Raw genomic sequence first — 26,536 nt, 5'->3', positions numbered from 1 at the left:
AAGGGGTCGAAGAAATGAGGATCGGTCAGAAACATGAGGATGAGATGGGAGAGCAGTCGCCATCTTGTTGACGGTTAGAGGGGCTGAATGGCCACTTCTTCCTGTTTCTCACTTGATATTTCAGTGTTCCTGTACAGCGAAGTCCTGTAGGAATGTTAATTGGAATTTGTGTTTGTATCTATAGAACTGATTTGAATGAAAACAGTACAATTCCGGTTTGGGTTTGAATTGTGTATCGGACTGGGATGGGAATCGAACCTGTAACCCTGAGAACCGGAAGGTGGAGCTGAGGGAAAAACTATAAACGTAGCTGGTGTAAATATGAAATGATGTGTAAAATCCGGCAAGTAGGTCGGGCGGAGTGTGACACCGGTTCAGGAGGGAGAACCTCCGCCCGTCACGTGATCCACTTCTTGCTCCCATTTCAAACGCAGATCTGCAGCATCTGCGGCTTTTCGAGGCCCCGCCCCCGCTCTGACAGTCCCCGGATGGACGGTGGTTTTCTTTCCTTCCAGTGTTGAAGCGGATAGTCGGAGTAGAGCCGGGGGTCGGATCACTGTCTGCGGGACAAATTGATCAAGTTCCTACCGGTGAGTATTGAGGCCGGTCCTGAGAGGGATCGGGACCGACAACTTCTGGGGGGAGACCTGACGTTGTTCAGTGAGTCCCGTTAACTTCCCCGAACAGGTGGCCGCGTCCCGCTTCCTGGACACAACCTGCCGGGGTTGGTCCGGGTTGTGGGACCTTCACACCGAACCGCCGGAGAGATGAGCCGCCGCTCCGCCTCTGTTGCTCGGGTCCCAAGAGCGGGATGAGGTGGTGTTGCCGGGACTGATCCCATCCGTTCACTTGTACCTGGGGAACGTTACCGCCATTACCCGGCCCGGTAGCCGATCCGAACTTCACCTGGATCCATACCTGGAGTCGATAATGGTTTTACAGCATACTGGAAGCGGCCGTTAGGCCCGTTGTTTTCTTGCAGACAGAGGGTTAAACAGAGTAATCGCACCCTCGGGAGACTCCTCCACGTGTATGAGTAGTTCCATCTTTCCCCGTTCAGGGAGGACAGTGAGATCCAGATCTCTCACGTCCTCTCGGGGGACTGGGAAGTTTATTTCCATCTTCTTTCCATTGCTACGGGTCGCCGAAATGCTGACAGTGTTTCCCGATATCTGGCCCCATTAATGCGAGAATTAAGTCTTTCTCATTTATCTGGGTTTCTCGGAAATGTGTACACTCCCTCCGGAATTCCAAAGGAGCAACCCAGGCTGTCTAATATTCCCACACGATTGAAATGGGGATTTTTATTTAACATGAAACGTGGCACAGTGAAAATCCTGTCTTTGCCATCACCCGCGTAGATCAAGCATTACAACAGTACAACGAGGTGATATAAGGTAAAACAATAACAGAGTGTAACAAATCATTATGGTCACAGAGAAAGTACAGTAGAGGTACATATGTGGTGCAAGGTCACATCTGGTTAGACTGTGCGGTCAGCAGTCCATCTCATCACACTGGGGAACATTCAGTTCGCTTCTAACAGCAGAACGGAAACTGTCCTTGAGCCTGTTGTTACGTTTCTGTTTTATTTTATTTTCGACCCAATCGGAGACTGAGAAGTGAAGGGGGTTTTCCATTATGTTGGCTGCTTTACTGAGGCAGCAGGACATATAGACAGAGTCCATGGAGGGGATTTTGGCTTCTATGATGTGCTCAGCTGTGCCCACTGTTCTCTGTTATTTCATTCATTTAAACGAAGTGCAATGGTCGTATGAAGATGTGAAGCATCGGGATGGGATACTTTCTGTGGTGAATTGATAAAGATTGTAGAGTGGAAAATGACATATACCACAATTTTTATTGATTGTTCTGGTTTTGTTATATTGAAATCTGTTATCTATCAGAGTGTACTATTATTTCAGTACGGTGTATTGCTTGAGGACCATCACACATTGCCCTTGATTCCATCTCCCTCCCAGTTTCATCTGTCTATTTCCTGTCCATCTTGTTCAACATCTGTCCAGCCTGCGTCATACCACCTCAATGATATATATCAGCAGTCTCTCTACTAAACATTGTCTCAATTGTGACGTTTTGTCTTCCATTTATTCCAGCATTTTTTTTTAATTAGCTAGAACTACCAGAGGTTAAATTGAATGCAACACGTGGCAGGGTAAAAGCTGCCTTTACAATTTTTGTTTCACCATTACAAAATGGCTGCAGTGTTAATTCTTGTCACGATGAAACACACATCTGATGCTGAGTTTGTTATTTCCTTTTTCGGTTAAATTTAGTGAGCCACTTCCTCCGTTTCCAGGGTAACAAACCACCAGAGCTGCAAGGCCTGTTGCAAATGTTTATCACACACAGATAACGGCCTCTCAGTGAAGCACCCCTTCAAATTACCCTTAAATATTTAAAATTTCGGCCCAAATCCACGCCCTCACCCATCCCGAAGGACAATAGCCTACATGCATTCGCCCTATTTATACAATTATAGGTTTGTATGCTCTAGGAGGGGTTCCCAACTTGGTGTCCGCAGACCCCACCGTTGAGCATAGCAGAAAATGGTCAGGAACCCCTGCGAGCATCTCTCCTGACTCTCATGTTCTCCAGGTTATCAATAACTAATCTGTTCAACCTGCCCCTGTAACTCAGTTCCTAAAATGACAGCAACATCCGTGTCTGCCAGTCCTCCTGCACCGGCCTGTCACAGGGTCCGAGGGAGACCTTGTCAGGGTCTGGGGATTTATCCATCCTAATTCTCCTCAAGGCAGCAAACTCCTGTTGTGTAATCCGTACACAATCCGTGTCCTGACTGACTCTCCTCATTTCTATAGTCTCTGTCTGTCTCCCAAGTAAACACAGGCACAGAGATGTCATAGACGATCTCTCCCATCTCTTACGGCTTCGTGCGCAGATGAGCACGCTGAACGTCAGATGTTATTTTGTAACTGTTAGCGGAGCGGGGTGGAAATAACATGTTTTCTCAATAATTTATCCTACTACCACATTGTCTGCTATTCATGAGAATGTGCTCATTACATTTGTTGTTTACAAAGTTCACAAGAGTGATTCTGGAATGAAATGCTTTATGTATGAGGAATACAGGAGGAAATCAGCAGATGCTGGTTATTCAAACAAGACACACAAAATGCTGGTGGAACACAGCAGGCCAGGCAGCATCTATAAGGAAACGCGCTGTCGATGTTTCGGGCCGATACCCTTTGTCAGAACTGACTGAAAGAAAGATAGTAAGAGATTTGAAAGTAGGAGGGCGAGGGGAAAATGCAAAATGATAGGAGAAGACCGGAGGGGGTGGGGTGAAGCTGAGAGCTGGAAAGATGATTGGCAAAAGGGATACAGAGCTAGAAAAGAGAAAGGATCATGGGACGGAAGGCCCAGGGAGAAAGAAAGGGGTACGGATGCACCAGAAGGAGATGGAGAACAGGCAGAGTGATGGGTAGAGAGAGAAAGAAAAAAAGGGATGGGGGGAATCTATATATCAGGAATGGGGTAAGAAGGGGAGGAGGGGCATGAACGGAAGTTAGATAAGTCCCTGCTCCTATTATCGATGGAGGGATGGTGACTCTGGGAACAGGAACCTCAGTGAAATCCTATGTTCTGGATAGAGTCGATGGGGACAAGATGTTTTCAACAGTAGGGAAGTCTGGAACCTGGAACCTGAGGTCACAATCTCAATCCATTCAATTGTATCTGAGGAAATTCCCTTCCATCATTCTGTCCAGTAGCAGGATTTGAATTCCACCTGTGCCAATGCCTGGAGTTGATCGCAGTTGGGAGATACTTGCAGGCACAGGAATATGACGAAAATTTTGACCACTTAATTGAACAAATAAGGGAACTTCATGGTTATCACAACAATGCATTGTGTGATGCCCTTTGTAAATATCCCACAGTTGACATTTGGAACAGACACTCCTTTGGAAGAAGACAACGAGGCTTTGAGAGGAAGTGCGGCGGAGGCCATTTTCAAATTGCTTCTCAGATCGGAGTTCTGAGAGGCGGGACTGCGCAGGCGCGTGAAGGAGGCCTGGGAAGGAGGGAAGATATAGAAAGAACGCAGCCTTAAGCAGCGGGCAGCTTCGTTTGCGGGCAGCGGAGTGAGCCGGGAGCAGAGTGTAGGGCTTGGTCTCAGAGCGCTTAGGCGGAAAAGGGCACAGTAGGCTTATGTTTTAGTTCTCCTTGTTATTTTCAGTTAATCGGGAAGTATGTGTGTGAGGGCAGCTTGTTGTTCTCGGTGTCGGATGTGGGAGGTCTGGAGTCTCCGAGCCTCCCGGACATTCACATCTGCGCCAGGTGTGCCGAACTGCAGCTCCTGATGGACCGAGTTAAGGAACTGGAGCTGCAGCTCGCTGACCTTCGCCTGGTCAGGGAGAGTGAGGAGGTGACAGAGAGGAGTTACAGGCAGGTGGTCACTCCGGGGCCACAGGAGGCAGGTAGGTGGGTCACGGTCAGGAAGGGGAAGAGGCAGGTACTAGAGATTACCCCCGTGGCTGTACCCCTTGACAATAAGTACTCATGTTTGAGTACTGTTGAAGGGGACAGCCTACCTGGAGGAAGTGACAGTGGCCGTGCCTCCGGCACAGGGGACGGCCCTGTAGCTCAGAAGGGTAGGGATAGAAGAAAGAGGACCAAAGTAATAGGGGACTCGATAATCAGGGGATCAGACAGGCGGTTCTGTGGAGGTGATCGGGAGTCCCGGATGGTAGTTTGCCTCCCTGGTGCCAGGGTTCAGGACGTTTCTGATCGCGTCCAAGATATCCTAAAGTGGGAGGGTGAGGAGCCAGAGGTCGTGGTACATGTAGGTACCAATGACATACGTAGGAAAGGGGAAGAGGTCCTGAAACGAGAGTATAGGGAGTTAGGAAGGCAGTTAAGAAGAAGGACCGCATAGGTAGTAATCTCGGGATTACTGCCTGTGCCACGCGACAGAGAGAGTAGGAATGGAATTAGGTGAAGGATGAATGCGTGGCTGTGGGATTGGAGCAGGGGGCAGGGATTCAAGTTTCCGGATCATTGGGAACTCTTCCGGGGCAGGCGTGACCTGTTCAAGAAGGACGGGTTACACTTGAATCCTGGGGGGACCAATATCCTAGTGGGGAGGTTTGCTAGGGCTACAGGGCAGACTTTAAACTAGTAAGATGGGGGGGGGGGGGCGGGAATCAATTTGAGGAAACTATGGGAGATGAGGTTAGTTCACCAGTAGAGCAAGTAAGTAGACCGTGTCTGAGGGAGGAAAGGCAGGTGATGGAGAATAGATGCGCACAGCACGAAGATGTAGGGGAGAAGAAAAAAAAGGATAATAAATTTGAATGCATTGTTAGGGATGAAAAGAGAGGAGGAGGTGGAGAGTATCTTAAATGTATCCATTTTAAAGCTTGGAGCATTGTAAGAAAGGTGGATGAGCTTAAAGCGTGGATTGATACCCGGAATTATGATGTTGTAGCTATTAGTGAAACATGGTTGCAGGAAGGGTGTGATTGGCAACTAAATATTCCTGGATTTAGTTGCTTCAGGTGCGATAGAGTTGGAGGGGCCAGAGGAGGAGGTGTTGCATTGCTTGTCCGAGAAAATCTTATGGCGGTTCTTTGGAAGGATAGATTAGAGAGCTCCTCTAGGGAGACTATTTGGGTGGAGTTGAGGAATGGGAAAAGTGTAGTAAGGTGTATTATAGGCCACCTAATTGGGAGCGTGAGTTGGAAGAGTAAATGTGTAAGGAGATGGCAGATATTTGTAGTAAACACAAGGTGGTGATTGTGGGAGATTTTAATTTTCCACACGCAGATTGGGAAGGTCATTCTGTAAAAGGGCTGGATGGTTTAGAGTTTGTGAAATGAGTGCAGGATAGTTTTTTGCAACAATACATAGAAGTATCGACTAGAGATGAGGCAGTGTTGGATCTCCTGTGAGGGAATTCGATAGGTCAGCTGATAGATGTAGGTGTTGGGGAACACGTCGGGTCCAGTGATGACAATAGCATTAGCTTCAATCTAATTATGGAGAAGGACAGGACTGGACCTAGAGTTGAGATTTTTGATTGGAGAAAGGCTAACTTTGAGGAGATGCGAAGGGATTTAGAGAGAGTGGATTGGGTCATGTTGTTTTATGGGAAGGATTTAATAGAGAAATGGAGGTCATTTAAGGGTGAAATTATGCGGGTACAGAATCTTTATGTTCCTGTTAGGTTGAAAGGAAAGGTTAAAGGATTGAAAGCACCATGGTTTTCAAGGGATATTAGAAACTTGTTTCGGAAAAAGAGGGATGTCTACAATAGATATAGGCAGCATGGAGTAAAGGAATTGCTCGAGGAATATAAAGAATGTAAAAGGAATCTTAAGAAAGAGATAAGAAAAGCTAAAAGAAGATACGAGGTTGGTTTGGCAAATAAGGTGAAAGTAAATCCGAAAGGTTTCTACAGTTATATTAAAAGCAAGGGGATAGTGAGGGATAAAATTGGTCCCTTAGAGAATCAGGGTGGTCAGCTATGTGTGGAGCCGAGGGAGAAGGGATAGATTTTGAACGATTTCTTCTCTTCTGTATTCACTAAGGAGAAGGATATTGAATTGTGTAAGGTGTGGGAAACAAGTAAGGAAGTTATGGAACCTATGACAAATAAAGATGTGGAAGTACTGGCGCTTTTAAGAAATTTTAAAGTGGATAAATCTCCGGATCCTGACAGGATATTCCCCAGGACCTTAAAGGAAGTTTGTGTAGAGATAGCAGGAGCTCTGACGGAGATCTTTCAGATTTCATCAGAAACGGGGATTGTGCAGGAGGATTGGCGTATTGCTCATGTGGTTATATTGTTTAAAAAGGGTTCTAGAAGTAAACTTAGCAATTATAGACCTGTCAGTTTGACCAGTGGTGGGTAAATTAATGGAAAGTATTCTTAGAGATAGTATTTATAATTATCTGGATAGACAGGATCTGATTAGGAGTAGCCAGCATGGATTCGTGCGTGGAAGGTCATGTTTGTCAAACCTTATTGAGTTTTTTGAAGAAGTTACGAGGAATGTTGACGAGGGTGAGGCAGTGGATGTAGTCTATATGGACTTCAGCTAGGCCGTTGACAAAGTTCCACATGGAAGGTTAGTTAAGAAGGTTCAGTCGTTAGGTATTAATGCTGGAGTAATAAAATGGATTCAACAGTGGCTAGATGGGAGATGCCAGAGAGTAGTGGTGGATAATTGTTTATTGGGATGGAGGCCGGTGACTAGCGGGGTGCCTCAGGGATCTGTTTTGGGCCCAAAGTTGTTTGTAATATACATGACCTGAATGATGGGGTGGTAAATTGGATTAGTAAGTATGCCGATGACACTAAGGTAGGGGGTGTTGTGGATAATGAGGTGGGTTTTCAAAGCTTGCAGGGAGATTTATGCCGGTTTCGAAGAATGGGCTGAACGTTGGCAGATGGAGTTTAATGCTGAGAAGTGTGAGGTTCTACATTTTGGCAGGAATAATCTAAATAGAACATACAGTGTAAATGGTAGGACATTGAGGAATGCAGTGGAACAGAGAGATCTAGGAATAACAGTGCATAGTTCCCTGAAGGTGGAGACACATGTAGATAAGGAGGTGAAGAAGTCTTTTGGATCGCTGGCCTTTATAAATCAAAGCATTGAGTACAGAAGTTGGGATGTAATGTTAAAATTGTGCAAGGCATTGGTAAGGCCAAATTTGGAATATTGTGTGCAGTTCTGTTCACCGAATTACAGGAAAGATTTCAATAAATTAGAGAGAGTGCAAAGACGATTTACTAGGATGTTACCTGGGTTTCAGCACTTAAGTTACAGAAAAGGTTGAACAAGTTAGGTTGTAGCGTAGAAGGTTGAGGGGGGATTGGATCGAGGTATTTAAAATTTTGAGAGGGATAGATAGAGTTGACGTGAATAGGCTGTTTCCATTGAGAGTAGGGGAGATTCAAACGAGTGGACATTATTTGAGAGTTAGGGGGCAAAAGTTTAAGGGAAACACGAGGGGATATTTCTTTACTCGGAGAGTGATAGCTGTGTGGAATGAGCTTCCTCTAGAAGTAGTAGAGGCCAGTTCAGTTGTGTCATTTAAGGTAAGATTGGATAGGTATATGGACAGTAAAGGAGTGGAGGGTTATGGGCTGAGTGCGGTTAGGTGGTACTAGGTGAGAGTAAGAGCGGCACTGACTAGGAGGGCCGAGATGGCCTGTTTCCGTGCTATGACTGTTATATGGTTACATTCAACAATGTGTTTTGATTTTGGAACAGATTCTGTACTGCTGGAATTTCTGTAGAGATGGAACTACCAATATATTTACTGCATGCACCTCGAGACAGGGTTAAAACAGCCACTGGAATTTTAGCTTCCCCATTACAAAATGGCTGGGAGCTCAGTCTTCATCTTCAGAGCATGTGAGGTTGAGTTCCTTATTTCCTTTTTCACTTAGTTCTGCTTCCTACATCACCAGGGTAACAGACCACCAGAGGTCCAAAGAGTGTTGAACATTTGGGGCTTGTTGAGATTGTACCTGGAATATGGTGTGAAATCCAGCTCCCCATAGTAACCTGTGTTATACAGACCAAAGAAAAAAGTGTTGGAGGAACTCAATGGATTGGGCAGCATCTGTGGAGGGAAATGGACCGTCAAATTTTTGGTCTGAGACACTCCCTCTGAGCTGAGAGCAGACGGGAAAAAGTCAGAGAAAACTAGTGAGAGTTGGGGACGGGCAAGTACTAGGGAGTGGGAGGTGGATACAGGTGATGGGGCAGGTGGGAAGTTGGAAATAGTAAAGGGGTGGAACATGAATTGTTGTTGCAATACGGGGCAGCAGAAGATGGAATTTAATTCTATGGAGGATTAACAAAGAGGTTAGGGAGTATTTATTTTAGAGATTTACCATCCCGTTTCCTGGAGGGAAATAGAGATCAGCAGAACAAATGAATCGAGAAGAAACATGTGGCTGAGATAGGAGAGCAGTCGTCATCATAACCACAAAATACTCTGCATATGCTGGGGACAGAGCGACACGTACAACACTCTGGAGGAACTTAGCAAGTCGGACAGCATCCGTGCAAACGAACAGCCAACGATTCCGGCCGTGACCCTTTGTCAGGACTGAAGAAGGAGGGGCAGGGAACCTATGAAGAAGGTGGGAGGAGGGTGGGAAGGAGAAGGCTGGCAGGTGCCAGGTGTAACAAATCATTCTGGTTAGAGAGAAAGTGTGTGCAGGTAAATATGTGGTGCAAGTTCACATCGATTTAGACTGTGAGGTCAGGAGTCCAATCATCACGCTGTTCGCTTATAACAGCAGAATGGACACCGTCCTTGAGCCTGGTGGGATGTCTCTGTTTCATTTTAACGTCGGCCCGATGGGAGTATTAGAAGTGATACGGTTGTGGGGATCTTTCGTTATATTGGCTGCTTTACTGAGTCAGTGGGAAGTGTAGACGGAGTCCATGGAGGAGAGGTTGGTTTCTATAATGTACCCAGCTGTGTCCATTGTTCTCCGCTATTTAATTCAGTTACAGGAAGCGCAGTAGCCGGATGAAGATGTGAAGTATCGGGATGGGATACTTCCTGCGGAGTATTGATAAAGCTTGTAGAGTGGAAAAGGTCATATATCAAAGTTCTTATTGTTTGTTCTGGCTTTGTTATACTGGAATCTGTTATCTACCAGTGCGGACTTTATTTCAGGATCTGTGTATTGCGGGATGAGCATCAGAGATCGCCCTTCATCCCCTTCTCCTATTTGGTTCCATCTGCTCATCCCCTGCCCATCTGGTCCAACATCTGTCCAACATCTATCCCACCACCTCAATGATATATATCAACCATCTTGTTCAACCTCTGTCCAGTCTGTATCCCATCTCCTCAGTGATATATATCAACCATCTTGTTCAACCTCTGTCCAGTCTGTATTCCACCACCTCAATGATATATATCAACCATCTTGTTCAACCTCTGTCCAGTCTGTATCCCATCACCTCAACGATATATATCAACCATCTTGTTCAACTCCTGTCCAGACTGTGTCTCACCACCTCAATGATATATCTCATCCATCTTGTCAACCTCTGTCCAGCCTGTATCCCATTGCTGCAATGATATATTTCAACAATCTCTCTTTTAAACTTTGTCTTCATTGTTTTGTTTTTCGTTATCTAGAAATACCAGAAGTTTAGTTGAACACAGCAGTTGACAGGGAAAAGGCAGCCATTATAATTTTAGTGTCCCCATTTGAAAACGTCTGCAGTGTTAATCTTTGTCATAATTAATCTCATAGCATTTGATGTTGAGTTTGTTATTTCCTTTTTCGGTTATTTTTGGTGAGCCACTTGCTCCGTTTCCAGGGTAACAGCCCGTCACAGCTGCAGACAGTGTTGCACATTTTTATTGCTCTGTGGCCACCGCCTCTGAGCGCAGACAGTGGCCTCAAGGGCAAATGTAACAGAGTGATAGTGGGGGGAAAGGATGCTGTGAGCACTGTTGGATGCGTTACGCCAGGGTCAGAATAAACTCAGAACTAACAGATTGGTTGGGGTGGGGTGGCATTTACATTTTAGCGTGTTGCTGATATTTTTGCAATAGTTACCATCTGTGCATTAGAATGGAGAGGTGAAATAAAACTACAGTTGCAGGAAATTTAAAGTCAGAAGATGAAAATACTGGAAAAAGCTCGACAGTCCGTTTTCAGATATTGGGTCTTCCACCATTTCTTCTTTCACAGCGGTAACCTGATGTACTGAGTTCCCATAATTTTCTACTTTGTAATTTTACATTTTGTTCCTGCTACACCGAGGGTAAACATGGCAGCCAACTGTGCGGGTCAAGATCCCACACAACAATAAGATAGTATTCAAATGTGCTCAGTTTAGCTGCTGGAGGCAAGCTGAAGTATATCCCCATCCTCTCACAATCTACAGACCGGTGAATCAGCCTGAGCACTGACCCCGGCAGAGAGTCATTAGGTTTCATTTCCACCTTAGTTTGTAATCGGAAATGGCAGGAACACCACGGCAAATCGCCGGCACCAAAGCATGTTTGTATGGGTGATGATATCGGGCTGGTGACTCTGAGTATATGGAACTGCCAGTATACAGGTTTCAGTCCAGGTTGGTAATTCAGATTCAGATTCAGATTCAGTTTACAGCTGGGATCGGAATTTCCTCAGTCTGCAGTGAAGCTGAAGTCTCGGGCGGTTGGACATTGTTGTGGGGAAATTGTCGTCTGCACCACACAGTGGGACATCATATCTACCATGTACTTTGGAGATTATTTAAGACTTTACTGGGGAGTTAGATGACTTTGAGCTGTGATGCTCTCTGTAAGGACTTTGGTAAAGCCTTTAACAAGATCCCACATGGCAGTTGATTGGGAAAGGTAGGTCACGTGGGATTCACGGGGAGCTGGCGAGGTGGATTCACTCCGGACTCGATGAAAAGAAGCAGAGGGTGATGACTGAAGATGGTTTTAGCGAATGGAGGACTGTGACGAGTGGGTGTCAGTGTCGAGAACTCTGTAATTCACTATTCATTCAATTGATTTGTTCATGAAAGGTCAGCAAGTTTGATCATGAATCCGGCAGTCTCGTTGATATTGCAGCAGATTACCATGAATTTCAATGGGATCTTGTTCAGTTGTGGAGATGGGCTGAGGAATGGCAAATGGTTTTCAAATTGGGCAAGTGTGAGATGGTGCATTTGGACAGTCAAACCACGGTGGGACTGGTACAGTGAATGAGAGAGCATGGTGCATTGTGCAACAGATTGAGAAACAAAAAAATAATCATAAATAGGGAATGCAGAATACAACGCAGATAGAGAACAGATACATGGCTCATACACACAAGCCCTGCTCTGATAGATGGTCTTCCACCTGAAATATGAGTAATATGAGTATCTTTTATTGAGTAATTCCGGCATTTTCTTTTACTTACGTTAAGGAATTTTTGCCATCCTGCTGTTTTGGATGTATGACGGGTCTACATTGTGTTTAACAAGGTGTCATGTAACTATCTGATAACGGCCAGGTGATATGCTCAAAGGTACTTTGATCGGAGTTTAGGTGATAATACTGATCTTAAAATCCTGCCGGAGAAGGTGTCGTGTTTCAGGAGAAGATGTCACGATGCTATGTGTGATATTGCATTGTTCAGGATGTCAGAGTGTTTCTACATAGAATCAAACCATATATTGCCACAGGTGTCAATGCCAGGCGATGTTAAACTGAAAGGAGATGGTGAGAATCAGGCGGGACTGAGAAATCTGTATAATTCAGTGACGAGAGGAATAGATGCACCATTGGTCAGCAGAAATGTTTCAACCCACACTGCTATAACAGTTTTCCATTACTCATCATAGCGCCACCAGTGGTAGGAAGACCAAAGCAGTGGGCGCTGTCTGCTCAACCCGTCTTTCTTTTTTTTATTAAGTGCAATCGTGAACAACAGCCGGATCAGAAATGCTGATCAAGTCAACTAGTTCCCAAAGAGTACTGTGATAGGCCAATCAGATGGTTCACTGCTGCTCCGCAATAGAACGCCTTGCCTTACCGTTCACAAATCAATCCTGGTCGAGGACTCGTGATTGGTTCCTAAAACGGAATGGACTGCGGTATAGCTAGTAGATAGACCGGAGATTCCTGACATGGTGTACAATCCATGTAATGGGTATTGCGTGACTGTGGGTGGATGGGCGCAGGTGGATCATGAAATGTCAAATCCCAGGGAACCAGCCCCAAGATGTTTGGAAGTGTTTCCCTCAGTTTAAAAACAAAACAGCGTTCTGCTTCAAACCCGAATTAACATTTGACCCTCCTGTTACTTTTGTTTGTTACAGAGCAGCATAAACTGATCACACCTGTCCTCAAATGGCTCAGTGTTCGAGCAGGGGAGGAGTTCCAGTGGCTTCAACATCAGGAAAGGACACGGGTATGTTGTCGAATTATTTTAATTTATAATTCATACTCTGAGGGTTCTGCGTCTGTGTTTAATTCGTTGTGTATATTTAAGACAGAGGTTGATTCCTGATTGGTCAGTGTATGAAAGGATATGGTGAAAAGCAGAAGTTGCGGATTCTGCATCTGGGTTCAATTCAATATCGACAATTCACAAAACATTTGTGAAAAATGAGCAGAGAGATGAGAGAAATAGAGAAGGAGAGAGAGTTAACATCTCTGGGGGAAACACAGTCACCTGTGGAAGAAGTACAGTTACCGTCTGCTCCTGCTTCTCTAACAGATTGTGATGCACATTAAAATAGCGAGTTACTCCAGAAGTCAAGACATTGTGCAGATGCTGTAAGTTTTGGCCAACGCAAAGACACACAAAATATTGGCAGAACTCAGCCGGTCAGGCAGCATCCATGGAGAGGAATAAGCATTTGACATTTTGGATCAGCATCACACGGAATAGAAAGTAATGTGGCAATATCTAGAAATTCTGTCCTCTTATTTCCAGTCTGATGAAGGGCCTTGGCCCGAAACGTTTATTGTTTATTCTCCTCCTTTGTCATGGTCTGGTCCGTGAAGTCCGAAATCCGGTTCGTGGTCCAGCCCGTGGACTCCGGACTCCGGGTCTTCTGGCTGTCCTTTGTTTCAGTTGGGCTTAATCACAGACAACTTTTTCTCATGTTGCTGGGAATAAAAGTGGCCCTGAGTTCAAGTGTTATGGCTGGTTCGTCTCGTCAGTATCCTGTCCTTGTCTCTGTGGGATAAGTCTTTGCCGATACCATGAGTCTGGAGCCTTGTCTGCAGCCTTCCACCTTTTTTCGCTGTCAAGTTCTACCGGCGGAGCCTTGCTGTGTCTAGATAAGGAACCTTCTTTCGTTGTTTGTAACTGTCTCTGTTTGTCCACGCCTTCGCTAGATGGATCTGGACATTTGCCGCTACCTAGCGTTGGGAACTGTCTCATCGTGTGCAGCGTATGAGTCCCGGCCCTACGTCCTCTTCCCAAGGAGGGGCTCCGACTCTGTGTTCTGCATTCCTGCTCTCCCTCGACCAAGGCTCTGTATTCCGCGTTCCTGTCTCCCAAGTCTGACCCTCATGTCCTCACCCAGCCCAGGAGTCCCGCGTACTTCCCCCACGTCCAGTCCTGTTGCCTTGGCATGACTTGTCCAGCGTCGTTTCTTCCCCACTTCCCTTGCTTTCTTGATACACCTAGTCCTCTCCCTGGTACTTCAATGTCTGTGTCATGCATTTGGGTCTGTTCCCAACGCCCAACTAATGACATCCATAGATGCTGCCTGACCCGTTGAGTTCCTCCAGCATTTTGTGCGAAATCCCAGAGATTTGCCGAGGAAGCGGTTGACCAGGCAGGCAGACAGTAAATCAGAGCAAAGCGGTGGTGATGGACAGTACGAGGAGAGTGATGGCGATGGGTTACTATATTCTCAGTAATTAGCACAGTCCTTTCAAAACAGAGTGGTATATTCACAGAGACGCGAAAGAGCTATACCCCCTTCAAAACCACACCCTGCCCCAACCGGGACCACCCATGCCCCAGCCCAAGCCCGTCCCCCCCCCCCATAAATATATTGTAATTTATTTGGTGATCTTTTGGTTCCAGAGGGAAATTTGCTGCACAATATGGAGTCAATGAATATTTATTTTTCCCCATTATACTGCACAGTGATCACCGAGCTCCTGGCAAGCTGGAATGACTTCCAGCTGCTGCATTTGACGGACTTCTACCGGGACAGGCTGGAGCAGGCGATGGAAGGAGGGGTGCACGGAGTGAGCCTGGCGTTAACGGCCAAGAATCAGTTCAGTGGAGAGGAACATCGGGTAAGTGGGAGGGAGGGATTTTCACACATCACAGGTCTGATGGGTGTCGGAATTTTCATTCATCGGATAATAAAGCATAAAAACAAATCAGAATATATATAATTCTTAAAACGATGAATCTGAAGGAATTATTGGAAGAGGTGTAAACACTCCAGTAGCGGCTCAATGCTCAGAGCGAGGGGAGCAGGTAACAATTGTATGAGGTTGCAATAAAGGAGTTTAAATGGAAATCTGGTAGGAATTTTCATTTTGAAAAGAACGTGCAGCGTGACGGCAGGACGTCAGTGAGAACCGGGGCATTATTACTGGATGCCACAGGAGCTCGAGTGTGTTCTGCTCTGGGTGGAGATGATTCCGTTACAATCTGTAACTGCAAACAGTGTGGATTGGGGGATACTGCCCTGTTGTAATGTGTAATCACTGAATAACCCTCCACTGGAAAAGGCAAAGGAAAGGCATCAGGTGTCAGCCGGTAATCCGCTGTCATGTTGGACACTGGCGGACTGAGGAGATGAATCACATCACCTTTTCTGCAACTTCTCCGAGACTGCTCACTCTGTTATAAAAACCCTCCTGACTTCTTTCTTCATCTGTGATCGTTATTTCCTGATTTTGTTTTACACGGTCAAATCCGGTGAGGAATTATTTATGGATTTGGAGCCACGTCAATGAAGCGGTCACAGACCAACCAGGATCTCCTTGACTGGTGGACCAGGTTCACGGTGAATGACCCTCCGTGTGCTCTGCACTCAGAATGTAGTCCATGTCCAGCCAGGATCAGCACCCGTCTGGGTGAATGCTCAGTCAGATCCCGTTAAAGAGCACATCATTTACTTCTCATCCTCTGCGTGAATCTGTCAGTCCCGAATATGTTCACCGTTACTCTTCACAGAAAATCTCTGATCTCGCTGATAAGGGAGAGCGGGCGGACAGTTCTAAACTCCTCCTGAGCCTGGTGACGGAGAAAGGCTCCCGCGCCCGGAGGGTGATGTGGGAAACCTTTGTGAAAATGCGGATTGGTGTCCCAAAGTTTGACAAAATACTGAAGGAAATACAGGAACATGGTGAGATAGCATCAAAGATGAATTTAATTTTGGATTCAATCACAATTGATTTTATAATTTTATACATTTCAATTCCTCAAATGGTTTTATTCCGAACAGGTTGTGTTCCGGTCCATCGACCCGTACCGGAGATTCCCAGAGAACTGAAAGGTAAATGAAGATACGCTGTTTCCACCGATGGTAGATATTGTGTAGGGCCATATCGATGTTGAACCACCTGGATTTGACCAGGTATGTGGTGGCACCATGACACAGCGCACAGTGAAACACGTGGAAAATATTTGCTGGAGGGATATCTTTCTCAGGGCATTATCAGGAACAACTCATACAGTCGGGGTGTTTTCTGATAGGGACCACTCCTCTCTGACTCTTACAACGACAGGTCCCTCCACCGAGCCAGAGTGGAGAAGAGGACGATCTGGAGGAGTGAAATTCTTAGAAATTCTTCACTCCGAAAAGTGAAATCCTTCCCCTGCAGCTACACTACCTGAGCAACAGCTCTCATCCTGGATAATTTTTCTAAATCCCCTCAGATCCTACAGATTATCATTTTTAGAATTGAGAGTCCACGGAAGCTCTCATCACAGAATAGCAATGAGAGCATCCATTTAATGAGAAAATCAGGTAACACCCAACTGCTCTGTTCAACCCCAAAGCAGCATATGAACCCAACTTTGTTCACATAAGTACTGCCTGACTGCAAACACTGCTACAGTTATCCAGTTTTACTTCCAACTCAATAATCCTGGGAATTCCATCAGGAGACAGTGTTAGTGAGGGTGTGATGGGGACAAAATCCTCAGCTCAGTCCACAGAAGCTAAAGTTCATGTGATGTGTGATGGACACTGTGGAACGGTGAGAGATGGGAATTGGGACAGAGAAACCAAGGTAGCCTGCAAACTTGTTCTTCACTGGTCTTCATGTTGTTTGCCGAAGGAACAGACACAGCAGTGAAATTCCCACACCCATTTCTAATACAAAACCGATTCATTCCCTGATTATTGAAGAATATCATTTCTAACACTGTCACTTTGTCTGAAGTAACTATTTAAACTACCAATATTTTCCTACGCTCCCCATCCCACCCGTATACATTGAACACAGACGCCACACATCCCTGACAGGGTCCCGACACGCTGTGAGACCCCACACACCCCTGACAGGATCCTGACAGACTGTGAGACCCCACACATCCCTGACAGGGTCCTGACACACTGTGAGATCCCACACATCCCTGACAGGATCCTGACACACTGTGAGATCCCACACACCCCTGACAGGATCCTAACAAAGTGTGAGACCCCACACACCCCTGACAGGATCCTGACACAGTGTGAGACCCCACACACCCCTGACAGGATCCTGACACACTGTGAGACCCCACACACCCCTGACAGGGTCCTGACACACTGTGAGATCCCACACACCCCTGACAGGATCCTAACACAGTGTGAGACCCCACATACCCCTGACAGGATCCTGACACACTGTGAGACCCCACACATCCCTGATAGGGTCCTCACACACGGTGAGACCCCGCACATCCCTGCTAGAGTCCGGACATGCTGAGATCCTGCACACTCCTGACAGTCCCTTCAAATTCTGTGAAATCCTGGATACACTTTGCAGAGTCCTAACATACTTTTACACATCCTTTCAAAGGATTGTGTTCAGCAGTAGTGCAGCTGCAATTAGCTGTTTCCACATTTTGCCTTCCCCTAATTCAGGTCTCAGGGCATCGACATCGCTTTCCATGATTGTGACAGATAGTCTCTGTGTCCAGAATACTCTCTCACTGGCACCCCAAACACTTGTCCAGCTACATTATCTCCTGCGTCGACGGGTCGACGGAAGATACAGGTTAGGCTAATAATCCTTATTGTATGGACGGCGGTCCGGGTGAGTGAACATGATGGAATGGTTGGGACTGAAGTGGATAGTTCTTTGGAAAGAGTGTTGTGGGTCAGGTAGTTGGACATTGAGAGTGGATCAGCACATGGAAGTGTGATGTTGTTGTCTTTACGAAGACTTGATTGAGAGAGACAAGATTGGCAGATCAATATTCCAGCGTTACAATATTTCAGATAGAGAGGGGAGGTAATATGTTTGAAAAGGTTTATTTGCTGACCTGGGGAATTTCACAGCTGCAATCAGAGAGGACACCCTGGGGATTTCAAGTACTGAGGCAATATGAGTGCATAGAAATAAGATAGATACAGTCACTGATGGGTTTTTACAAAACATCTCCCGGTAGTCATCATGAGATACAGGAACTAATATGTAGGCAAATTCTGGAAAGATGCAAAAGCAGCAAGTTTGTTGTAGTGGGTAATTTTAACTTCCCCTGTGTTACTGATGACCTTTCATTCTCTGTCCCGTGTTTCCTACCTGCAAGAATATTTTAGGAATCTCTGATGGTGAGATGTGTGTAATGTGTGAACTAGAGGAGGGCCAGACTTCAGCTGGTATTTGAAAGTAAGCCGGCAGGTTGCTGAGGTTTCAGTGGTGGAACATTTGGGAACAGTGAACACAACTCCTCTTCTCAGATGGTTATGAATAAGAAGAGGTTTGCAGCTTATAGAAATATACAAAACCTACAGCACAATACTGGCCTTTCGGCCCACGATGCTGTACCGAACATGTAATTATTTTAGAAATTAAAAGGCTCTATTGTTTCTGCCTCCACCACAATCGCCGGCAGCCCATTCCACGCCCTCACCACTCTCTGCATAAATAACACTTACCCCTAACAATCCCTCTGTACCTGCTTCCAAGCACCTTAAAATTGTACGCTCCTGTGTTAGCCATTTCAGCCCTAGAAGAAAGTCTCTGACTATCCACACAATCAATGCCTCTCATCATTTTATACACCTCTATCAGGTCACCTCTCATCCTCCGTTGTTCCCAGGAGAAATGGCCGAGTTCACACAAGCTATTCTCATAGGGCATGTTCCCCAATCCAGGCATTACTTGTAAATCTCCTATGCACCCATTCTATAGTTTCCACGTCCTTCCTGTAGTGAGGTGACCAGAACAGAAGACAATACTCCAGCTGGGTCCGATATACCTGCAACATCACCTCTCGGCTCCTAAACTCAATCCCAGGGTTGATGAAGGCCAATGCACTGTATGCCGTTTGAACCACAGAGTCAACCTGCATAGCAGCTTTGAGCGTCCGCTGGACTCGGACCCCAAGGTCACTCTGATTCTCCACACTGCCAAGAATGGGGTGTGCAGTATTGGGTGTGGGAAAGATAACTTGAGTGGCAGATTCAGTGGCAAAGGCTTAGAATGAGAGCACCTCTTGTTAGACAAATCCCCAACGGGCATGATTAAATATTAGCTGAGCAGAATTTGGGTCCAGCATGTTGCAAAGAGGATTAAAGCCAACGACGTCAATGCCTGTAGATCTTGATGGGAGATGTTGTAAATTTAATCTGAAAGGGAGAGATGAGTTTCATGATGCTGAAATGTGACTCAGTTGTGGAGGGTGAAGAGGCATGCCAAAGAAAGCATTGGGATACAGATCAGTTGCAGATGCGGATGGGGAAATATCAGGTGGAGTTTAATCCAGAGAAGTGTGAGTTCTTGCAATTCAGGAGATCAAATGTATGGGGAAGTATAGAGTAAAGGTCACAACCCTGACGTCATTAATGTCGACCGGGATCCTGATATCCATATCTTCGGAGGCAGGCGGGAGGAGTTTATGGGGACATCGTGTTAGCGGCAACTTTGTGGGCTGAAGGTCCCATACCTGTACTGTACTATGCAGGTCTTGAGATAGCTGAAATCCTGAACCACCTGCTACCGAAATTCCTCGGTCTCTGCTCCCTTCACCACCTGACCTGTAAACGGCATGGTTTCAAACTTGTATTTAAAGTCACAGACCAGTAGCATCTACCCTTTCTCCCCTTTCCACAAACATTGTCTGACCTGTACTCACATCTACACTCCTGTCCTGTACTGCAGAGGGCAGGCCAACATGCTGCAACACTCTGGCGGACTGGAAGGCTCTACAATGGGTAGTCAAAACTGCCCAACGCATCACCAACACCCCCAGCCTACCTTCCACCAGGGACGTATATACAGAAAGGCTCTGGAAAAGGGTCAGCAGCATCAGGAAGGATCCTACCTATCCTGTCTGTGGGCTATTTGCCCCTCTCCCATGAGGGAGGAAGGATCCCACCTATCCTGCCTATGGGCTGTTTGCCCCACCCCCAAGAGGGAGGAAGCTACGTAGCATCCACAGCAGGACAACCAGACTCAAAATCAGTTACTTTCCTCAAGCAGTAAGACTGATCAACACCTCCAATGATGAAGCCACCCCTACACACCTAACAACACCCACCCACCACCAGCACGATTTGAAAATTTTCTGCCAGAACCACCTGAGGTCAGAGTGACACCTGTATCGTATATACTTATATTTATTGTGTTTTCCATTGCGTTCTTTATCTGAGTTATTTTGTTCTGCATCACATCCAGAATAACAATTAACTTCCTTGTCTTTTACACTTGTGTATCTTCAATCTTGAATCTGTTGGGTATACACAACACATACTCTTTAAGAGACACGAGACTGCAGATCTGCCGTCTCAAACCATTTTCCGGAGGAATTCAGTGAGCTGTGCAGCATCTGTGATGATGGAAGGGGGGGCTGTTTGCGTTTTGTGCCAAAATGCTGACTGTCTCAATCTCCTGAACAAGACATTGACATTTTCTCCCCCAACAACCCTCACCGACAGTGCACGTGCTGCTCAATAAAGCTACTTCTTTGTATTTTGAATCAGTGATGGTGAGTGGGAGGGGAAGCTGTGATTCCCACGATCAATTCCCACGACCCATTCTCCATCTCCATACGCCACATTAAACATCCGGCTTTCAAAGTTCTTCCACAGGAACAATAGCTCTGGCAGTGGTGGGAGTTTATCCAGTCCAGGACAGTCGGGGGTTAATAAACTATTAGGGAAATACTCACCTTCACAGCACAGTTAATGTGGAAATGTGATGATCTGGTGTTTATCTAGTCCAGGCCTCTCTGTCCAGTCAGGGGTCTGTTAATCACATTTACTTCACTGTACGAACATCCATTGATGAATTCAATCAAGGCAATAGCTTTGAGCTAACTCTTGTGTGCTTAAATACTGAGTTCTGAGTTGAGCCATTTAACATTTTGACTATGTTCCTGTTCCCATGGAAGATGTTCAACAGAAACACAAGGAGACCCTGCGGGCACAAACTGAAACACTGAGAGTGAACACGATCCTGATGAGGGAGAAGGTGAAGGTTTTCCAGCTGGTTGATCGATACGCTGAGCTCACGGTCATTTCTACTGTTCGAGATCGGAGACTGGTGGAACATGAGCTGCTGGCAAGAGGCAGAGACCATGGCGATTGGAGAGAAAAACATCTCCGCAGAGAACTGGAAAAAATCCGGACTGATCAGTTGTTCCAGAGCAGCTTTTCCTGGAGTAAATCCAAATCTGGGAGTTCGGCAGCAGTGGCCGGAGTCCCGGGGATCGGGAAAACAACAATGGTACAAAAGATTGTTCATGACTGGGCCACGGGGAAAATATTCCAACAATTCCAGTTTGTTTTCAGTTTCAAATTCCGCGATTTAAACTCCATTAACTGCAGGATAAACATGAGGGAACTGATTCTGGATCAATATCCCTACTTTGGGAATATTCTGAGAGAGGTCTGGAAGAACCCAGAGGGATTGCTGTTTATATTCGATGGTTTGGATGAATTCAAGCACGGAATCGATTTTGCTGACTGTCGGAGAGACACAGAACCCATGCACCAGTGCCCAGATCCTGAGTGGTGGTGTGAAGTGTCTGACATTGTGTACAGTTTAATCCAGGGCAAGCTGCTCCCAGGGTGTTCAGTGCTGGTCACCACCCGCCCCACTGCATTACATTTATTGGAAAAGGCTGATATCAGTGTCTGGGCTGAAATCCTGGGATTTCTTGGTGAGGAGCGGAAGGAATATTTCCTCAGACATTTTAAAGATCAGACGGTGGCAGAAGCTGTTTTCAAACACGTGAAGGAGAACGAGATCCTGTACACCTTGAGCTACAACCCATCCTACTGCTGGATCCTTGCTCTGGCACTGGGACCCTTCTTCACACAAAGAGTCAGGGACCCACTGCGAGTTCCCAAGACCATCACCCAACTGTACTCCTACTATATTTACAACATCCTGAAAAACCACGGGCGTGAGATTGAGAACCCCCGTGATGTGTTACTCAGGGTTGGTCAGATGGCCTTCAGAGGAGTGTCTGAGAACAAGATTGTGTTTACAGATGGAGATTTGATCAAGTACAATCTGCAGCCTTCCCAGTTCCTGTCCGGGTTCCTAATGGAGCTTTTGGAGAGAGAGGATTCTGCTCGGAGCATGGTGTACACATTCCCACACCTCACCATCCAAGAGTTTGTAGCTGCAGTCGCACAATTCCTGAATCCACATCCCGGGGATATCCTGAAATTCCTCACTGAAACCCACAACACGACAGATGGGCGATTTGAGGTATTCCTCCGTTTTGTTGCTGGTCTCTCCAATCCAATGACAGCTCGGGGCCTGGAGGAGTTTCTGGGTCCATTTTCTCATCAAACAACCTGCAGGGTGATTGACTGGGTGAAGGAGGAGGTTAAACGCCAGATTGGAAACACAGAGAGTGGAGCTGGTAAAAGGAGCCTCCTGAACACATTGCACTACCTGTTTGAGTCTCAGAATCGTGGACTGGCTCAGGCTGCACTGGAACCTTTGGAAATACTTTCGTTCAGTGGAATGACACTGACCCCGATTGACTGTGCGGTCCTATCTCATGCCATCGGACTCTGTGTTACAATAAAACAGCTCGACCTGGAGAAATGCCGCATTCAGAGTGAAGGAATCCAGCAGCTGGGACCCGGGCTGCACAAGTGCCAGGACTTGAGGTAACCTGATTTATCTCCCATTCTGAAGTGTGAAACTGTTCCATTGTGTTGTTTCAATGTAACTGTATTTGGGTAAAATTGTAGTAAATCAGATTGTGAAGAATTTTGACAAATGCCGAGGGGATCGGTCAGTAATTCCCCAAGGACGGGAGAGTTCTGTGGTTCCTTGTGAAGGGATGTTGGAGACTTCATCAGATCAGTGAACAACGGCCATTGGTTTAATGATAGTATATCACTGGAATAGCCGTGTTTCTCGCTGCCAGTGACATGTCCATTGATAATGTTCCTTCGCAGTCACTGACGCCCAAACCAACACTGACTGCAATAGGTGGGTCAGAGATTCACACCCCCTTCCGATGGACAAGAGACCATCAGCAGACTGTCCAAACTTTACAACCCCTTCCCGTTGAGGGTCGGGAGACCAGCACCGGACTGTCCCAGCTTTACAATGCCTTCCCTGGTGAGGGACAAGAGAAAGTTAGTGGACTGACCCAGTGACAGTGAGAGAATTCCCTCTGTAAGATTGTCCTCCCTCTGCCCTTCCCCATGTGTGACTATCACCAGCAGTCTACCTGTGTCAATGTGGGCACTACCCCGCCCCAAATGGTTATGTCCTCTATATATGGGCCCTAATTCAGACCTTCCGCTTACCTCAGCATCCGATCCTCCTTCGGATCACTCTTCCCCACTACCTATTTCCTGTCGGTTCTCTCTTCCCCATCCTTTTCCTCCTGAGGGTTCTCTCTTACCCATCCCGCTTCCTCCTGCAGGTTCAGTCTTCCTATCCGTTTTCCTCAGGTGATCTATTCAACAATGTCTTATCGACATTCCTCACTCACAATTCATTCTCACTGTGAGACTTCCTCCCACAGGAACACTCTTCTGACCATCTGGGAATGAGACAGAATATATGGAGTTTACAGGGTCACACCGACAGACTAAATTACCGACATTCGGTGAATACACTGGAGCTGGTCAGTGAAGGACATTGACAGTGATGGGAACTCCAATCAGTGATTTACTGAAGGGTTTAATGTTTCCTGAAATATCCGAGTGAGACAAATTCCTTCAGACCCACGGTTTGAATCACTTTGTTCATCAATTTGTCTGTTTGTGTTTAGACTTGGGGAGAATAAACTGGGAGATTCAGGAGTGAAACTGGTGTCTGCGGCTCTGAGGAACCCGGAATGTAAAATACAGAAACTGTGGTAAGTACCAGACTGTGGGAGATTGTGTTTACAGTCACTGGGTGTCTGACACTGAACATGAATGTGATCAGTAATTGTGTTACTGATAAACACTGGGGATTTGTACCGTCTCCTGTCTTTCTGTGTCCTTCACCCTCTCTCTCTTTCTCATCTCCAGGCTGGGGGATGTCGGTCTCACAGATTCTGGCGTTGAGGATCTCGCTTCCCCTCTCAGTAAAATATCATCACTAACGGAGCTGGACCTGGGTAGTAATAAACTGGGAGATTCAGGAGTGAAACTGGTGTCTGCGGCTCTGAGAAACCCGGAATGTAAAATACAGACACTCGTGTAAGTACCAGACTGTGGGAGATTGTGTTTACAGTCACTGGGTGTCTGACACTGAACATTAATTTGATCAGTAATTGTGTTACTGGTAAACACTGGGTATTTGTACCGTCTCCTGTCTCTCTGTGTCCTTCACCCTCACTCTCTCTCATCTCCAGGCTGGACAATGTCAGTCTCACAGATTCTTGTGCCGAGGATCTCGTCTCCGCTCTCAGTACAAACCGAACGCTGATGGAGCTGGACCTGGGTGATAATAAACTGGCAGATTCCGGAGTCAAACTGGTGTCTGCTGCTCTGAGGAACCTGGAGTGTAAAATACAGAAACTGCGGTAAGTACCAGACTGTGGGAGATTGTGTTTATAGTCACTGGGTGTCTGACACTGAACATTAATGTGATCAGTATTTGTGTTACTGATAAACACTGCGGATTTGTACCATTTCCTGTCTGTCTGTGTCCTTCACCCTCACTCTCTGTCATCTCCAGGCTGGACAATATCAGTCTCACAGATTCTGGTGCCGAGGATCTTGTCTCTGCACTCAGTGCCAAACCATCACTGAAGGGGTTGAGCCTTGGTTACAACTCGCTGACAGACCGATCTGTACCCGCTCTCCGCCGCCTCATACTGACCCTCCCGAGTCTGGAGTGGATCGGGTGAGTGTTTGTATTAATGTTCAGTGTGATAAAATATGAGCGGACCCGTGGGCTTTCTGGTGATATTTGGCTGTGCGTGTTTTTGAAACATTATCCCCAGTGCCCTGTTACGGACACTGGTGTGTAATCTGTTTATTTCATCTTTATTCTCTCATCTGTTTCAGATTGTACGGGAATTGGTTCAGTGAGACTGGGGAGAAGGAACTGAGATCTCTGCGGGAACCCAGACCCAGACTGACAGTGTCCCTGTGAACATCTGTATGTGTGAACATCCCCGCCCGCGGGATGGGGACATTTTAGCCAATTTCCCACCCCCATCTTTCACTCCCGCCCTTACTTTTCAAGGCCACACGCCAGGTTTAATTCTCAACTGTTCTGACGGAACCGGCTCCAGTGACGTGTCTCCACCTGCTGTACGGCGGCGCAGCTTCCTCCGGATGTGCAGGTTCAAGACTCCCCGCCACGTGAGACCCCGAACTACATAGACAGGAAGAGCCTGGGGGCCAGGGCTCAGTCTGGGACACCGGTGTCCCGGGGTGGGATTATCCCGGGAGAGAATCCTTTTGCTCCCTTTGCTGAGGACGGTGCATTCGGCAGTCTGGCCGATATAATGATGTTAAATTGACAAATCCCTCTGCAGTGACCCTGGATCTGCAGCGATCCCGACACAGCCCTGAAGTGTGATTTTATAATCATCGGTTCCCCGATGCAGAGTGACCGTGAGAAACAGGACTGATTATTCAACCAGTCACTCGTTGTCACCGGTCAGTTAATTGTGTGTGACTGTGAGTGAGTCGGGAGCAGCTTATTTATTCCCGCACGTCAGCAGCTGACACATTGTTTAATTTACATTTGTCATGATGAAATCAATAAACCGCTGTAACTTCCTGTCCTGGTGTCGGACTCGAGTTTTATTTGAGGTTTCTGCTGACCCCCGCACCCTGTGAACTGCAACAGTGGGTCGGAGCTCCTCACACTGACACTAAATACTTTACACAGCCGTCAGATAAAACTTCAATTTCGGGGAGTTCATAGAGATGGGGAGTGATACAGAGTTCATGGATCTGGAGAGGGTGGGGGGGGGGACTCAATTTGGCAGGGGAATACAGGTGGATATTAGAATGCTAGCGATTGACAATTACATTTGACTTCAGCGGTGGAGAAGTAGCCCAGGATGAAATCGAAGATGCGGATAATTTTGCAAAAACGCGACACCACCCCTTGATGCAGCCGTGGGTCGTAGCTCCTCACACTGACACAGTCGCGTCTCAGCTCCAGGCTGAGGAAGGTCAGACCGACAGAGTCTGGGTGCCCAGGATCTCATCTCCACCCAACCCCTTTCCTGGCTAACAGACCCCCTCCTGCCCCCCGCAGACAGTTATAATGAACAGTAGTATCAGACATGATTCCACTGGATTAAAAAGGAGAGGAAGTTTTCAAAGGTCATTTAAATCGAAGCAAGAGGCGGAGAGGGAAGAGGTGAAAGAAGCTCTTTAACTGGTCAGGTCAAAGAGGCTAGACTGCGCAGACGCGTGGCGTAGCGCGCCAAAGGTTTAAAAGAAAGACC

The 26,536-nt window shown here is 46.5% G+C and overlaps 1 protein-coding gene across 1 annotated transcript; it reads left to right on the top strand.

Annotated features, from left to right (window-relative positions):
• The first annotated feature begins 453 nt into the window (after positions 1-453).
• Positions 454-25,708, top strand: LOC132388487 (NACHT, LRR and PYD domains-containing protein 3-like). The gene is made up of 11 exons (XM_059960833.1): positions 454-590; positions 12,837-12,928; positions 14,627-14,781; positions 15,674-15,845; positions 15,945-15,995; positions 21,047-22,784; positions 23,906-23,992; positions 24,150-24,320; positions 24,476-24,646; positions 24,802-24,969; positions 25,134-25,708. Exons 2-11 carry the CDS (start codon positions 12,868-12,870, stop codon positions 25,219-25,221), a joined length of 2,862 nt encoding a protein of 953 aa, XP_059816816.1. The 5' UTR covers positions 454-590; positions 12,837-12,867; the 3' UTR covers positions 25,222-25,708.
• The last annotated feature ends 828 nt before the right edge of the window (positions 25,709-26,536 follow it).

The sequence above is a fragment of the Hypanus sabinus genome, unplaced genomic scaffold (genome assembly GCF_030144855.1).
Source record: "Hypanus sabinus isolate sHypSab1 unplaced genomic scaffold, sHypSab1.hap1 scaffold_336, whole genome shotgun sequence".
In the NCBI taxonomy this organism is placed as follows: domain Eukaryota; kingdom Metazoa; phylum Chordata; class Chondrichthyes; order Myliobatiformes; family Dasyatidae; genus Hypanus; species Hypanus sabinus.
The sequence above is the reverse complement of the archived record's forward strand: the minus strand, read 5'-3'. Positions and strand labels throughout refer to the sequence as shown.

What these genes read in the sequence shown, in the direction of transcription:
- LOC132388487 (XM_059960833.1), top strand. Translation starts at nt 12,868, where the DNA reads ATGGCTCAGTGTTCGAGCAGGGGAGGAGTTCCAGTGGCTTCAACATCA. An exon ending in CACAAGTGCCAGGACTTGAG is followed by an intron (nt 22,785 to 23,905) that starts GTAACCTGATTT and finishes GTTTGTGTTTAG; the next exon opens with ACTTGGGGAGAATAAACTGG. An exon ending in CCGAGTCTGGAGTGGATCGG is followed by an intron (nt 24,970 to 25,133) that starts GTGAGTGTTTGT and finishes CATCTGTTTCAG; the next exon opens with ATTGTACGGGAATTGGTTCA.